Source organism: Microchirus variegatus (assembly GCF_963457635.1).
Source record: "Microchirus variegatus genome assembly, chromosome: 15".
Classification (NCBI taxonomy): domain Eukaryota; kingdom Metazoa; phylum Chordata; class Actinopteri; order Pleuronectiformes; family Soleidae; genus Microchirus; species Microchirus variegatus.
In genome coordinates this window covers 20,972,981-20,987,125 of record NC_139816.1, presented here as the reverse complement: position 1 = coordinate 20,987,125, position 14,145 = coordinate 20,972,981, and the positions used below count along the sequence as shown (strand labels likewise).

General features: G+C 43.1%; 1 protein-coding gene across 1 annotated transcript; it reads right to left on the bottom strand.

Moving 5' to 3' along the window:
* Positions 1–606: 606 nt before the first annotated feature.
* Positions 607–9,892, bottom strand: ezh2 (enhancer of zeste 2 polycomb repressive complex 2 subunit). The gene is made up of 19 exons (XM_083901936.1): positions 9,853–9,892; positions 7,422–7,545; positions 7,036–7,164; positions 6,839–6,958; positions 4,885–5,005; positions 4,624–4,785; positions 4,367–4,472; positions 3,627–3,790; positions 3,447–3,544; positions 3,128–3,365; positions 2,875–3,041; positions 2,060–2,195; positions 1,844–1,969; positions 1,584–1,762; positions 1,396–1,491; positions 1,114–1,195; positions 953–1,033; positions 774–858; positions 607–692 (listed from the first exon to the last, which is right to left on the bottom strand). Exons 2-19 carry the CDS (start codon positions 7,536–7,538, stop codon positions 632–634), a joined length of 2,268 nt encoding a protein of 755 aa, XP_083758062.1. The 5' UTR covers positions 7,539–7,545; positions 9,853–9,892; the 3' UTR covers positions 607–631.
* Between the last annotated feature and the right edge of the window lie 4,253 nt (positions 9,893–14,145).

The window sequence follows — 14,145 nt, the reverse complement described above, 5'->3', positions numbered from 1 at the left end:
AAGGACCGTCGCAAAAAACCTGGACTTTTGTATGTGAATATGATGCGTTCAAATGTGGCAGGTTTACAGTGTGAATGTGAAAACTCGCTAAATCTGAACTCTACCATCTGGGATTCCCCACAGGCAGAGCAACATTACCCCTTTGATTTTGGTCTGAAACTTCCAACGGTGCTCAAAGGTCGCAGTATGACCAAAGAAAAGTAAAAAAACAAGTGGTAAAAACTTGTATTTTTTGAATTGCGATGTTTTGTGGCTGCATGCGGACGAGAGTAAAAAAAACAAAGAAACAAAGAAAAAACATTAAAACAAAAAACAGCTGGTGCAGGATTTTGGTCCCTGAAGTTTTTTATAAAAACACAGTTGAGGGTTTGTCCCATTCTTTTTTAAAAAAGTAGTTTGCAGATCCGAATCTGAAACTTAGCATTCTGATGACGCCAGGAAGATTTGGTGAGAGCAGCGAAAAAAAAGGAAGAAAAAACTGTTTTTAAAAAGGAAAATTCCCATATTTCCTGAAGCGTGTGAGCTCTTTGACGAGTTGTGTGGAATTTCCTGCAGCTGTGTGTGTGTGTGTGTGTGTGTGTGTGTGTCACTGTGTGTGTGTAAAAGGCCCCAGTGGAGGTAGACGTCAGGATCAGGCAATCTCCAACTCCCGCTCGATTCCCACGTACTTGAGGGCGTCGGCCTGACTGTACCTGAAACACAGAGACAAAAAATACTGAGTCATCATGGAATTCTGTGTCCGAGGACAAAAAAAAAAAAGAGTATTTCCTCACCTGTAGTCAAAGAAAAGCTCCTCCCCCGTCTGAATCGCCCTCTTCGCAAAAATCCCGATTCTGTGATCGCCGTTCACCATCATCACTGACGCATATTAAAACAAACATTAACACAAACTCACGGCACAGTACAACACAGCGCCCCCTACAGGTGTTATTTATGCTGGCGTCACTCTTACCTTTAGCATAGCAGTTGGGGTTGACAGAGTGGTTCGCAAAGCGGATCTTGTTTCCTTTCCTCGTAGCATCGACAACAAAGTCTGAGGAGAGGAGGCAACACGATGAATGTGTGAATAAGTGAGCGTGTGAATGAGTGAGCGAACGTGTGTGTGTGTGTTACCGTTGTTGAGGTTGAACAGGAAACTGCACATGTATTTGTCGTATACTTTTCCTCGACGATCAGCTTCGTCCTGAGAAATGATCTGCAACCACAAATCAAAACTTCTTTAGATGTTTGTTAAATGTGATGAAACTTTAGCTTAAAATACTTTTCTGAGGAGTTTTCACACAAATGATGTAAACATTTTCAGGGATTAATCGATAATGAATATAATCCTCAACTGAAGCATGAGCTGTAAACTAGCTGTAAGAGTGTTTTTGAAGCTGTGTGTCGCAGTCTCACCTCTCCACAGTACTCAGAGATAAACTCGTTTTTCTGAACCGGCTCCTTGATGAAGATTCCCCAGCCCGCCACGTCTGATGGAGCGAGCAGCAGGTGCTGTCATAGCAAAATAAACGTTAGAATTCTGCTTATGTATAAAATGTTTCTCACTTAATTGTTTATTGTACATTTGTTTAAAGCGTCCTCACCTTCTTGGCTCCTCTCTGGATGGAGCAGTTCTTGCAGGACACATTCTTGCTGTCCCAGTGGTCGGCGGCGCCGCAGGTCAAGCAGAGGTCAGGGTCACACTCCCTCACTGCCAGGTAACAAGGACACTGCTTGGTGTTACACTGGGCTTTGCACCGACAACCCGGGAACCGGTTCTGACCTGAGAACAGGATTTACATGATGGAATTAATGATTTATTTCTCTTGAGTCTTGAAGTCACCTTGTCTCCGAGGACACTCACACTCAGAGCTGCACTGGCAGAACTTCTCGCAGAAGTTCTGAGCGGTGACGCAGGGGCAGGACGAGTCACATGGCTGACGTGGGTGGTCACATGGCTGGTAGTTATACACGTGATTGGACGAGCCGTCTGAAAGAGGTCAAACAGGACAGGATTTTTGTTTTTAAAAAGTCAATAATGAGGTGAAGTGAAGCAGGCGAATGCAGGTTGACACCTGACCTTTCTTCAGCTGGATCTTCCTGCAGTGAGTGGCCCACAGTCGGTGTTTCCTCTTCTTCTTTCTAGGAGGTGTGTCCTCGTCTTCGGCGGGCGCTCGAGCGATGATGCTCGACTCTTTGACCCTGAACTCGTAGACCTGCAGGACAAGGACACATGAAAACTAGTCTAAAATTGCAAAAAAAAAGCCACAGATGTGGGAAAACTTGGCAGGCCGCCAGGCTTTACACACACAAAATGAAAAGTGAGCTCTGCTCTGTCAGTCTGTCACCACGTTTTACTAAGATCTACTTGGATCCCCTGCACTTCATCGCCACTGTACTCCATTCGTGTCATAAAGATCATTATTTGGACGTGACCAGATGAGGGGGCACTACCACTTTTTTATTTATGTTGATTTATTTTACTTTTCAATGTGACCATTGCATGGCTTGTTTTAAGATTCACTGGCCAATTACTTAATTAGGAATTAACTTAAGTAGGATAAAAAACATTATTTTAATTTCAAGAGTGTGTCTTTTTGTAAGACTCTATAGTTGGTGTTTAAGTATTGTTAATAAATCTCTTACACATAATTGTCATAATTTCAAATTTCCTGTCAACTTTAAAAACATTTTCTTACAAGAACACCGTGGGCCGCCGTAGGCTCTACCACCGGGCTTAACAGTTTTTCTGGGGGAAACCCTGGTTCATCTTCATAACATAACATAACATAACTTTCCAACACTTTCCATACAAACTTACCTACAGCTGTTAAAAACCTTGTAAAACCTTCAGTTTTAGTCAAAGAACATTAACACATTGACCGTGTGGCTCACCTGTCTGCAGGTCTTGGTACTGATGAGGCGAGCTATGGCACAGTAGTTGTCGTAGTACGTCCCGATTAGAACCCTAAAGAGCGAGGAATCCGCTCCGTTCCAGTCCACCGCCTCAGCGCTGATGCTCAGCTTCATCTTCACTGGCGTCTGACACCGTGAGTTTCCCTCTGAACATGTAACAAAAAAATCAATTTGGGAACTTTTTTAATTTTGTAACCGCTTTTGAATCATCCGATGTGAAAACTGCTCATACCTGAGCTGCTGGTGTTTTCGTCCTTCTTGTCTTCGTCATCCTTGTCATTGTCTCGCTCGTCCTCTTTGCTGCCCTCCTGGTCACTGTCTGTGTCTTTAGTTTCCGAGGAAACGGTGGGCGTGCTGGGGCGGCTGTTGCTGTTGGGCAGCCGACCGCGCCGGCGTCCCACCGGACGCTTGGACGGGGTCTTGGGTCGTTCTGCGACCACACCTGCCGGGTACTCTCTCACCATCCCGTCCTGAGACAACACAGAATGAAGGGTTTAACGTGAAAAAAATTAAACAAACACTCGCTGCAAAGGCGCGAGAGTCCGACTCACCTGCACCAGGTACATGTAGCAGTCGATGCCGCAGGGTTTGCTCTCCACCAGGTTCTCCAGGTTCTTGCGTTTGTATGTGTTTGGAGTCGCGTGAAATGCTGGTGGAGCAAAGAAACCAGAAATGCTGAAAAATCTGGGCAGCAATTACTCATCTCTGCGTGTGTTCTTGTGTGAACTAACGGTGGAGGAAGCAGTCGTATTTGAAGCATCGTCTGCAGAACAGTGTGTGGAACGAGTGTAGACTCTGCTCGCGCTGTACGGAGCGAGCGTTGGGGCCGTCGATGTTGGGTGTACACTCGGGAGGCAGCGCGCCAGGAAGCTGCTGCTCCGTCAGCTCCTTATACCTGAAACACACAGAAAAAACCATGGTAACTGCACCAAAGCTACCACAATCTGTCTCCATGTGTTGGTTTTCCGCAAAATGGGGCAGACGTGTTCTCCTTGACAGTAATCGTCAGCTTAACACCTGCAATGTTTATTTAAAGGTGCATTATGTAATAAATCTAAAGCAACTGGCCATAAAATCCTCCTAATATGTCACAGAGATACTGAACTCACCAACAACAACAGTACAGCCAAAATATTTGCATTAAAAAATAATATTTTGCAGACTGCAAATCATGTTTATGTTTTGAAATCATGTTTCGGCATGTGGCGCCACCTACCACCGTCTACCAATCATTGCAGTCAGTAGAGTCTCAACTAACGCACGGGTTGCCAGTTACGTCAGAAAACGAAACCTAAAAGACCTCTGTATTTTGAATTTGAATGTGGTAACCATTTTTGGCCACATTCTTACATATGGCACCTTTAAAGAAATATTCTTGAATCACGGATTTTTATTGTCTTAATTGTTAAGAAGCACCGTTTTTAATGATAAAGCACAAATTACTTAGGATTATCTCCAGATTAACACTCACTTCTCTTTGAGCTCCTCGGTGGATCCCTTGTCAGGGAACATGGAGGAAATGGCTTCAAAGATCTTGTCGGAGGGAAACTTCTTGCTGCTGTCGCTGCTTGTTCGACCTGGAACAACACATTTGAAATTAAGCATTAATTAAGCACTTTTCAATTATTTCAAGCACCCCTATGAGCCACGAAGATGAATGAAGAAAAATGAACATATCATGGCGAGTAAAAGACCAAATAAAAGTGTAAAAGCGAGGACATTGCTTACTCTCACTGTTCAGATCGTCCGGGTGCTCCTTGCTGTCGCACATCTCCATCTTTTCGACTTTAAAGTCTGTCTCTTCGTCCTCGTCATCATCCTCATTGTCGCTGGACTGCGACAGAGCACTGACGAGCTCCACGAAGATCTCGTCGTTGATGAAGCCACACTCTGCTCAACAACAACAACAAAAAAAACGCATCAATTATCTTGTTCCTCTTCTTTTATTGCAGGGAAGATTAGAAGAAGCAAGAACAGAGAAAACCTCACCTCTATCTCCGTGGACTTTGCCGTCATAGTTCTTGATGAGCTCTTCTATGAAAGTCCCGTCCTGGTCCAGGATCTCGTCTCCCATGTAGGGGATGTTATGAAGCACCGTCTCATCCTCCACCTGTTCCACACACACACACACAAACATTACACACAAATAGGGCTGCAGCTATCAAATGTTTTTTAATCGATTATTCGGTCCGTGTGGAACAATGATGGACAGGCTGCGTGAGATGGGAATTAAACGAACACTCGAGGCAGAGTTTTTGCTTCAAGGAATTTTTTGTAATTGAGTTACTTGAATTACTCAAGTAATCGTTGCAGCCCAACACACAGAGTTCACGTCTTTATCTCACTGATCTGATAGAGCTGTAAAGTCCAGGTCGACTAGTCAATTAATTGGCTGACACGTTCTGGCTCGACTATTTTTTTTATTATTATTATTTTTATGATGAATTTCATTAGGAGGAAAAGTACCAAGTACCAATGGGGGTGTTTCAGAGCACCCGTGTTTCACAAGTAACAGTGGCCCTTTCTCAATTCCCAAGTATGCCAGTACACACTTGCATACTTGGGAAGTACATACTTGAGAAGTACGACTGGAGTACATACTTGAGAAGTACGACTGGAGTACATGCTTGCCAAGTACGGGGGTACACTAGTACAATCTCTTCAATTGGAACAGCGGTGTACTTCCTTGTTCTACTGTTTGAATGGCAGGTGGCACCAAGCACTTAAGCCTCATTACCGCCACCTACAGTGTTGATGAATGATCATATAAAATAGGGATGGGGCTGATCCGATCCAGTATCGGTATCGGGTTCCGATACAGACGTAATTGACGGATCAAATGTGTGTATATATGTATTTAAATATTATAGTGTCAATTATATTTAAATACATATACAATGACAGTGCAACTTAAATATAAATCTAGCATTAATATTAAACAAACGTTCACACTGTCAGGTCAAAACGTTTACATTAAAAACAAAACAACATGTCAACAACAGATCCATCTATCACACCAAGTATGTAATGACGGAGAAGTCTGAACCAGCGGATTATTTCATCAGGACAGGACGAGGTAACGCTGCTCTGTGCCAGGCACTGTGAGCAAACTATAAATACGGCATATCTTATTACTCAAAACATATGTTTGGATTCTAAATGACACATTTGAATTGAATGACTTTCTTCTGAATTTTGAGCTTTTCATTTTAGGCTACACTCAGTCCTCCTGTCGCATCCATGTCAAAGACATCAGCAGTGTGGCAGCATTTTTCAAAAGTAGATGACAGTAAAAAAAAAGTAGAATGCAAACTTGCAAGGAACAGTTTACTGCAACACAACAGCTCTACTACAAACATGGCATATCATTTAAAAACGGTAAGCTAAGGTTGCTCCGTCCGTTTTGAGTAAATGAACATATCAGAATTGACATATTTCAATGTTTTACCCTAATAATAAAGTTGATTAGTTTCATAACTGCTGGGGTACTGCCACGTCTCGCGGTCTATTTGTGTCTCAGCCGCGAAGCTGCGCTCCTATGTTTAGCCTCGCTCTGCGTGAGGACATGAACAGAGCCAAATAATCTAAATATTCCAACAGTTATTGTGCTGATATTACCAGTTGACATTTTACATTATTTTAAGATATCACGGGTTATGGCGCGGCTCTTTAAATTTGAAAAGAGCCACACGCCCCCCGATTCGTCGATTTTTAGTCGAAATTTCAGGGCTTTAGTCGACCAAGAGTTTCTTTGGTTGAATACAGCCCTACTGTTAGACTTTTCCAACAGGAAACTAAAGTTTGTAAACCACTCACTCTCCCACACCAAAGTCCTTTTGTTCCGATGTACCTCAGTGACACAAAGTGACCACACGAGGCAGCAGTAAAACCAGCAAACCTGTATTTCTCCAGCACAGATGGTGCCAATTGTTAAAAACCTCACCATGAAGTTCTGCTGCAGCGGTGACCACGAGTACATGACTGGGACTGAAGCCACAGCGTTGAGCGTCTTCAGTGGGATGACTTGCCTGGGAAACTCGGAGAAACCGCTATCCACCGTGCACTGCACACAGAGGACATGGTGAGGACAAAGAGTGGCGACAGTGGCAGAGACATTCTCTACATGTTAGATTGACTGACCTCTCTGGTTCCTCTCAAAGAGCTCACAGACGTCATGATGTGGATGGGCTGGATTCGCCGTGTCTTCCACTCCTGGTTCAAAATGTCTGTTCGTTTCAGGATTTTCTGACGATTGGTGCTGAACATGCTCTGAAAACGTTTTTTACATTTAAATTAGACCGCAATTTAGAACAAATATTTTAAAAAGCTGCCCCAAGAAGCGGTACATCAAATAATCAAACCAATGTCATTTTAGAAATAATCTGCATTGCCCCATATTATTAATTGATTCATACAAAACCAAGTAAAGGTAGTGTTCTTTGTCCAAGCACAAGACTGACACCGGGCTTGACCATTCCAAACCGTAGCATTATAGAAAAACAGAAAGATTGAGTGAGTGGACGAACCTTGACCTCATCGGCCCGTCTGAAGCGTTTGCGCTGCCGCAGTCTCATGTACACGGACTTGACCCTCCTCTTCCAGCAGGCGGGACCTTTCTCCGACCGCTTCCCAGTGAGCACCATGATCGACCTGCAGCCAGACACCAGGTGGATATTTTTACTTTTTTATACTGCCGTGACGTGGTATATGAAAAAGATAAAACTTTAAACTGCCGCTGTACTGTATCAGACTGAGCCTGTGCTCCTGAGACCTCCAACACAAGGATCAAGCTGAAAACTGCCAAACTGTAAATCAATAAAAAAAAATACTTGACTATCCTAAAAACATGGGTTCCTTTTCAAGAACACACAATTGTAATAAAATAAATTAGATTGGCTTGTTGGTAACTTAACATTATTAATAATATGCAGTGGTTTTTAAAAAAAAAAATCAACCCTATTATCTTGATGCAATAATTACCACAAAACTTTTTGTTTTCTTCAGTTGGAACAGATATCCGCGATGTGTTGTGTGATGGGTTTGTTGTGGATGTGATTCCCAGCCTGATTTGACATCATCATTCTCCCATGAGAGTTATAACAGAAGAGGAGCATAGGTGTTTTTCTTCCACCACCTCAGATCACTTGGCACTTGACCTTGTCCTTAAAATCAATTCCTCATTATACACTTAACCTCTTCTTCCCTGACCCTCTTTTTGGAGTCCCTGCTTGAAAATGACATGCCCAAACTAAATAGAGTAAATCTCTGCAGTTACAAGCTCTATGTGAATTGTCTTGGTATCAGAATAAAGTTAACACTTGTGAAATTCCACCAGAGTGTAAGTTTCACTGTAGATGCCACTGTGTCAGAGTGAATGCACATGGAACACAGCATAAATGAAGGATTTTTTTCTCTTGTCTAAAAAATATTGCATTTTAAAGCAAATGTCACCTTTAAAATATACAGTAGGAGCTTAAAATCACATGGAGGTCATGTAACAACATGTGGGCATGAGCTGTGCAACGTCTGATGCTGTTGAAGTGAAGCAGAGTAAAGTTACAGAGGTTTTAGTAAAGAGATGTCTCGAAAAAAAAAGGTACGAAAACTCGCTGTAAATGGATGCTCCCAATGCTGTGCGTGATAACAACTCTGTGACTCTGTAGCGTCTTCAGTCACGCAGCGCCATAGCTCTGGCTTACCTTGGTCAATTTGGATGATTGACAGCTCGTTTTAAACGTCTAAACCGGTAGAATCAGACCCTCGGTCTCCAAATGCATGTGAATCGCTTCATTAGCGAGTCAAAAGGACATAAATGCATATGACGCATGTGTGCGGACATTCGCCCTTCTCTAATCAGAACGATCTAATGTCGCTCTGTAATGATCAATCAGACCGGGAATAGTCCAAAAAGCATATTGGAAAGTGTAGTTCTTCATTAGAAGTGGTTTTGTTCTGGTGGAAATAACTTTTCTGATTGTATTTCTTGAAAGTCGGATGTTGTTTTGCTATTATTTTGGGGCTGGACCCTTGGTCATAGAGTGATAAACATGGTACCGCTGGAATGTGTGGATTCTCCGTTGTCCAGCCGACACATGTTTTTTTTGTTTATATAATCACGCTGACTCTCCGGTGCCGCTTTTCAATGTGTGCGCTGTAACGTTTTTTCCGCCCCTGCTGGTTTTAACTGTGTTCCGTGAACATATGAATGATTTATATGAGATTTCAGCTGAGTTTCTGAGCTTTCTGTGCGTATGCAGCATGTCTGTGTTTGTTCAAGTTAGATATGGTTTTATGACGCTTTTGTCGCTGCGTGTAACGCTGTCCCCGGTACCGGGGGCAACCGTGAAGAAGAGGGTAAAGAAAATACTGATATTATTGATTAAAACTCTACAAAAAAACATTTGTTATATTTTGTGTTAGTGACAGAGAGCCTGTGTATAAAGTAGCACATAAAAGGCAGCGATTAAGCAAAGAGCAGCGTTTAAAAAGTACAAGTTCCTCGAAATAATGTTCAATGACACTTTCAACAACAATCATCCGACACTATTGTCTGTGTGAGCAGCGAGTAACAGCCAAACCAGAACAAAACATTAATATATACTCCTACAGAGGCTTTGGTAAACACTGCTATTACACATTTTACGTGCGGCTCATTAAGTTGTTATAAAAGTTGAATCGTAACGGGAACAACGACACCCCGGTGAGCTAGCTTACAGTTGGTTTGTGAACAAAGATTGAAGCATCCGTGAAGCACCGGGAACAAACCCGGAGCCATTAAAGCTCATAAATAATTAATAAAAACACACTGACAGTGGCTTCTACCTGCCCGGGAGGCTCACATGAGCTAAGCCCGGACCAGAGAGTCATACCCGGGCAGTGTCGTCCTTTGTGTTTCATTCGTTGTTAGCTGTAGCGTTAGCTCTACGGCTAGTTAGCATGTTAGCTAGAGAGACTCACTCTGAGTGACACCGGCTTCACGTCCCCAGAGGCGGCGTCCCGTCCACTCTACGCCGGGCTTTAGCGGTCACGGTGTGCGGGGTTTGTAGAGGAGAATCGACATAAACATGTATAAACTCGTCGTATCGCTGATTCTTGTTTTGTTTTAAATAAGTCCACAGTTTCCGCCTTGGCAGCGCTGCTTCTGTTCAAACTCCTGCTCGTTCGCCGGCCCTCGCTCACCGCCGCCCACTGCAGCTGCAGCGGATCCGAGAGGCGCCAAACGTTTGGGCCAATCACAGGCGTCGGTGCTGGGTTTCCTCAGTGTCACGGAACACGATTGGTCCGCTCGTGTGGCCATGCTGGCCAATCAGAGCCGGAGCAGCGACTGGTTCTCTTTGTTCTCTCGCGTGTCAACATAACAAATATATAAACACAAATATATAAACTAAACATAAACTGCTGTCATTTTTGATCTTTCGTATTAAAAATGTGATTTTCTGACGCATGTCAGTTGTTTATCTCGTGTCGGCGAGATATAAACACACAGAAGTGAAGAATGTTATTTAATGGTGTTTCTCTCCGTGTGTTTAAACGTAAACTATGGGGGGAATGTCAGTATTAGTGCGTAAAATACGCAAACCAAGTGTGTTTTGTTTACACGAATGAGGTTCTGCTCCAGCGAGGGTCGGCGAGTTTGTTAAACCCCGCCCCCTCTTTCTTTCTTTCTTTCTTCTTCTTTCATATTAATGGAGGGTTACACATTTTGATTGCGTATACCGCCACCTACTGTACAGGAGTGTGTATAGGGACTGGATGGGATAGACTCACGTTCTCATTTTTGTGACGAGAAAATAAATAATAAATAAGTACAGTACTACTACTAATAATAATAATTTAAAAAATATTCCGTTAATCTTGTAATCTTTAAGTAACTGATAAGGGCTTTAATTATTTTCCTCTGCATACCTTGTTCTTCCAGTATGTTGTGTATTCCTATTCTACTTCCTGTTCCACTCCAAACATTATATTTTGTACAGTACAATAATACATGCTCACCATCTTCCTTAATGTTACATTCTATACACAGACCATCACTTTTCCCTAATATCTGCAGGGTTGAATTAAGGCCTGTGTGTCCTAGTCTCAGTCTTGTGTACACTACTTCTGTTCTACTGTTAAACACCACTGTTGGAATTCTTCTCCCCCCAACTTGATTCTGAACCTTGAAATATTGTCTACCATTGCAATCAGCCTCCCACTCTTCTTGCCATTTGTTCATAGTCCCAAAAGAATTAAAATAAATAAATGCGTTTAGAGCATATGCGGCCCTCCCATTAATTTCATGTGACTTGCCGATCAACTTATTTCTGTATTTGTTAATTTAATTTTACCCTAAACCATAAATTATTTTTATTGTGAAATATACCAACACAGACACTTTTATTTTGAAATTCTGAGAAATATCCATCATCATAATATTTTTTATTGTGATGTCATGATTGAATATCGTATCATTTTAATTTCGTATTACCCACACATAATACTGAATAGTTCCTTCTTTTTTTTCCTCTTGACCCCTGACTGTGCAGATTAGATCATCTGTGGCAACAATGTCATTTGACTTTTGAGGACACTACTGATAAAAGGTTATTGTGTCCACAACTTACATCTTTAAAGGGGAAATTCAGTTTTTTCAAGTGTGGTTGTTTAGTCCATGCACATACTCCGCCTTTTCTCCCTTTGTCCACATACATACATACATATTCTCCCCACGAAATGTTTGAATGATTGAATTCACAGTGGTTCTTCCAACATTTGGTTGCACCCTCTGACCAGCCTCAGTCATTGTGATGCTGTGATTGACAACATGGTCACAACTGTAGCTCTAATTTCATGAGGAATCTGCTTATGTATTTGGTCTCTTCTTCTCTCTCTTCCCCTGTTTTGTCCCCTTTGATGTGCACAAATAACTAAATGTCGTGGAGGTTGAACTAATAGTTATGAGAATTTTCATTCTGATCTGAGAAAAGCACCAAAGCGTCTGAGAAAAACTGCAATTGAAATATCTCTTGGAGCTCAGACAAGTAACACGGACATTTAAATGTGTGCCGTGTTTCTCCAGCAGAGGGAGCCATTTACTTGTTAATGATCGAAGAACATTGCTTTATTCTGGCATTATAAAGATTTAACCATGCCTTCGTAATATCTATTTAACAAATGTATGTATGATTAAGTTGTTGTTGTTGTTGTTGTTACTTAAATGGTACTTTACTGGTATTTTTTGTTTGTTTGTTTATTTTTCTAAATGTAAATTCTACATTTCAGCGTTGTTTATTTTATTTTTATTCTTATTGAAAACATCCCAGGAGGTGCCATAACCTTTTTCTACAGCTTGTTTGAAATGAATAAACAAACAAACAAATACAAACATGTCTTTTTTAATTTATGTGGTAAGCAAAAACAAATTATTTTAAATTGCAATTAATAGATTTATGTAGATATGGACTGGTGAACTGTCCAGGGTGTACCCCGCCTATCACCCTATGTCAGCTGTGATAGGCACAGCACCCCCGCGACCCTCCAGAGGAGGATAAAGTGGTAGATGATGGATGGATGAATGTTAATATGACCACATGTTATTCAGACACTTGTTAAACCACGTTTTTGTTTGCGGGATTTGATCATAAATTGATGTCCATAATATTTGCGTTGACTTTTGTTTCATAAAAATAACAATTTCAAAATAATTTCATGAAGTTGAAAAAGGCCTAGCTGTGTGCCTTAGCAGCATCTAGTGGTGAGGTTGTAGATGGATATTGACTCTTTTCTTTTTGTCTGTCCTGGGCTCCTGTAGAAACATGGCGGCACAAAATGGCAGACTTTCGTAGGTTGAAAACAAGTGGGTTATTCGAACGTAATAAAAACCTTTTAGAATAGGGTATAGTATATTCATTCTTCTTGAGGTTCAAGCATCACATGACTGGAGAATGTTAGTTTTTGCTGCTCAGCTTTTTTTTCTGATCCCTGGATCCGGCTCGTCCTGATCCAGGGAATGGACCTCCAAATCGGCTCTTTGTTCCCAACTCAGCTCGATCGGAGGTTCTACAGTGGGCGCACAGTTCTAAACTCACCTGTCACCCAGGAACTGCTCGCACTCTCCGCTTCCTGAGACAATGGTTTTGGTGGCCTTCCATGCTTCAAGACACCACCACTTTCATCCACGCCTGCCCTACCTGTGCCCGGGGGAAAATGTCTAATAGGCCACCAGTGGGACTCCTGAATCCTCTCTCCATCCCTCATCGTCCCTGGTCACATATGGCTGTGGACTTCGTCACCGGTCTTCCTCCTTCTCTCCACAACACCACAGTCCTGACGGTGGTGGACCGCTTCTCCAAGGCGGTTCACTATATCCCGCTACCCAAGCTGCTAACCGGCACCGAGACTGGAGATCTACTGGTTAACCACGTCTTCCGACTCCATGGCTTCCCCAGTGACATCGTCTCCGACCGAGGCCCACAGTTCACCTCTCAGGTGTGGGAGGCGTTCTGCTCCGCTCTGGGCGCATCCGTCAGTCTCTCCTCTGGATACCACCCCCAGTCTAACGGCCAGACGGAGAGAGCAAATCAGAGCATGGAGAGTGCCTTACGGTGTGTGGCAGCACTTCACCCAGCATCCTGGAGCTCCATGCTTCCCTGGGTGGAATACGCCCACAACTCCCTCACCTCAGCATCAACTGGCATCTCCCCCTTCATGGCCTCCCTCGGATACCAACCCCCCCTCTTCGAGTTTCAAGAGGAAGAGGTCGCTGTTCCTTCCGTCCAGGCCAACCTCCGTCGCTGCCACTCAGTGTGGAGACAGGTTCAAGCATCCCTGGAACGATCTTCCCTACAATCCCAGAAACAAGCTAACCGCCATCGGATCCCTGCTCCTACCTACCAACCTGGTCAGAAGGCCTGGCTCTCCTCCAAGGACCTCCCCCTACAGGTCGAATCCCGGAAGTTGGCTCCTCGGTTCATCGGTCCCTTTCCCATCGACCGCATTATCAATCAGTCCTCTGTTCGGCTCAAGCTCTCAAGGTCCCTGAAGATACACCCTACCTTCCACGTCTCCCTCCTGAAACCTGTGTTGGAATCGGAGCTGGCACTGTGTATCAGATGCATTGGTCAGCGACACTGGGGCCCCACAAGGGACTGTCCTCTCTCCTTTCCTCTTCACCATTTACACCAAGGACTTCAGCTACAAGACAGAGTCTTGTCATCTTCAGAAGTTTTCTGATGACTCTGCTGTGGTTGTATCACTAAGGGTGAGGAG

Bases quoted from the DNA above. Each gene is read 5' to 3' on its own strand.
- ezh2 (XM_083901936.1), bottom strand. From the start codon at position 7,538: ATGGTGCTCACTGGGAAGCGGTCGGAGAAAGGTCCCGCCTGCTGGAAG. The intron at 7,165-7,421 runs GTTCGTCCACTC...AAACGTTTTCAG, and splicing joins GACGGGCCGATGAGGTCAAG to AGCATGTTCAGCACCAATCG. The intron at 1,492-1,583 runs GTGAGGACGCTT...TTGCTATGACAG, and splicing joins TCCAGAGAGGAGCCAAGAAG to CACCTGCTGCTCGCTCCATC.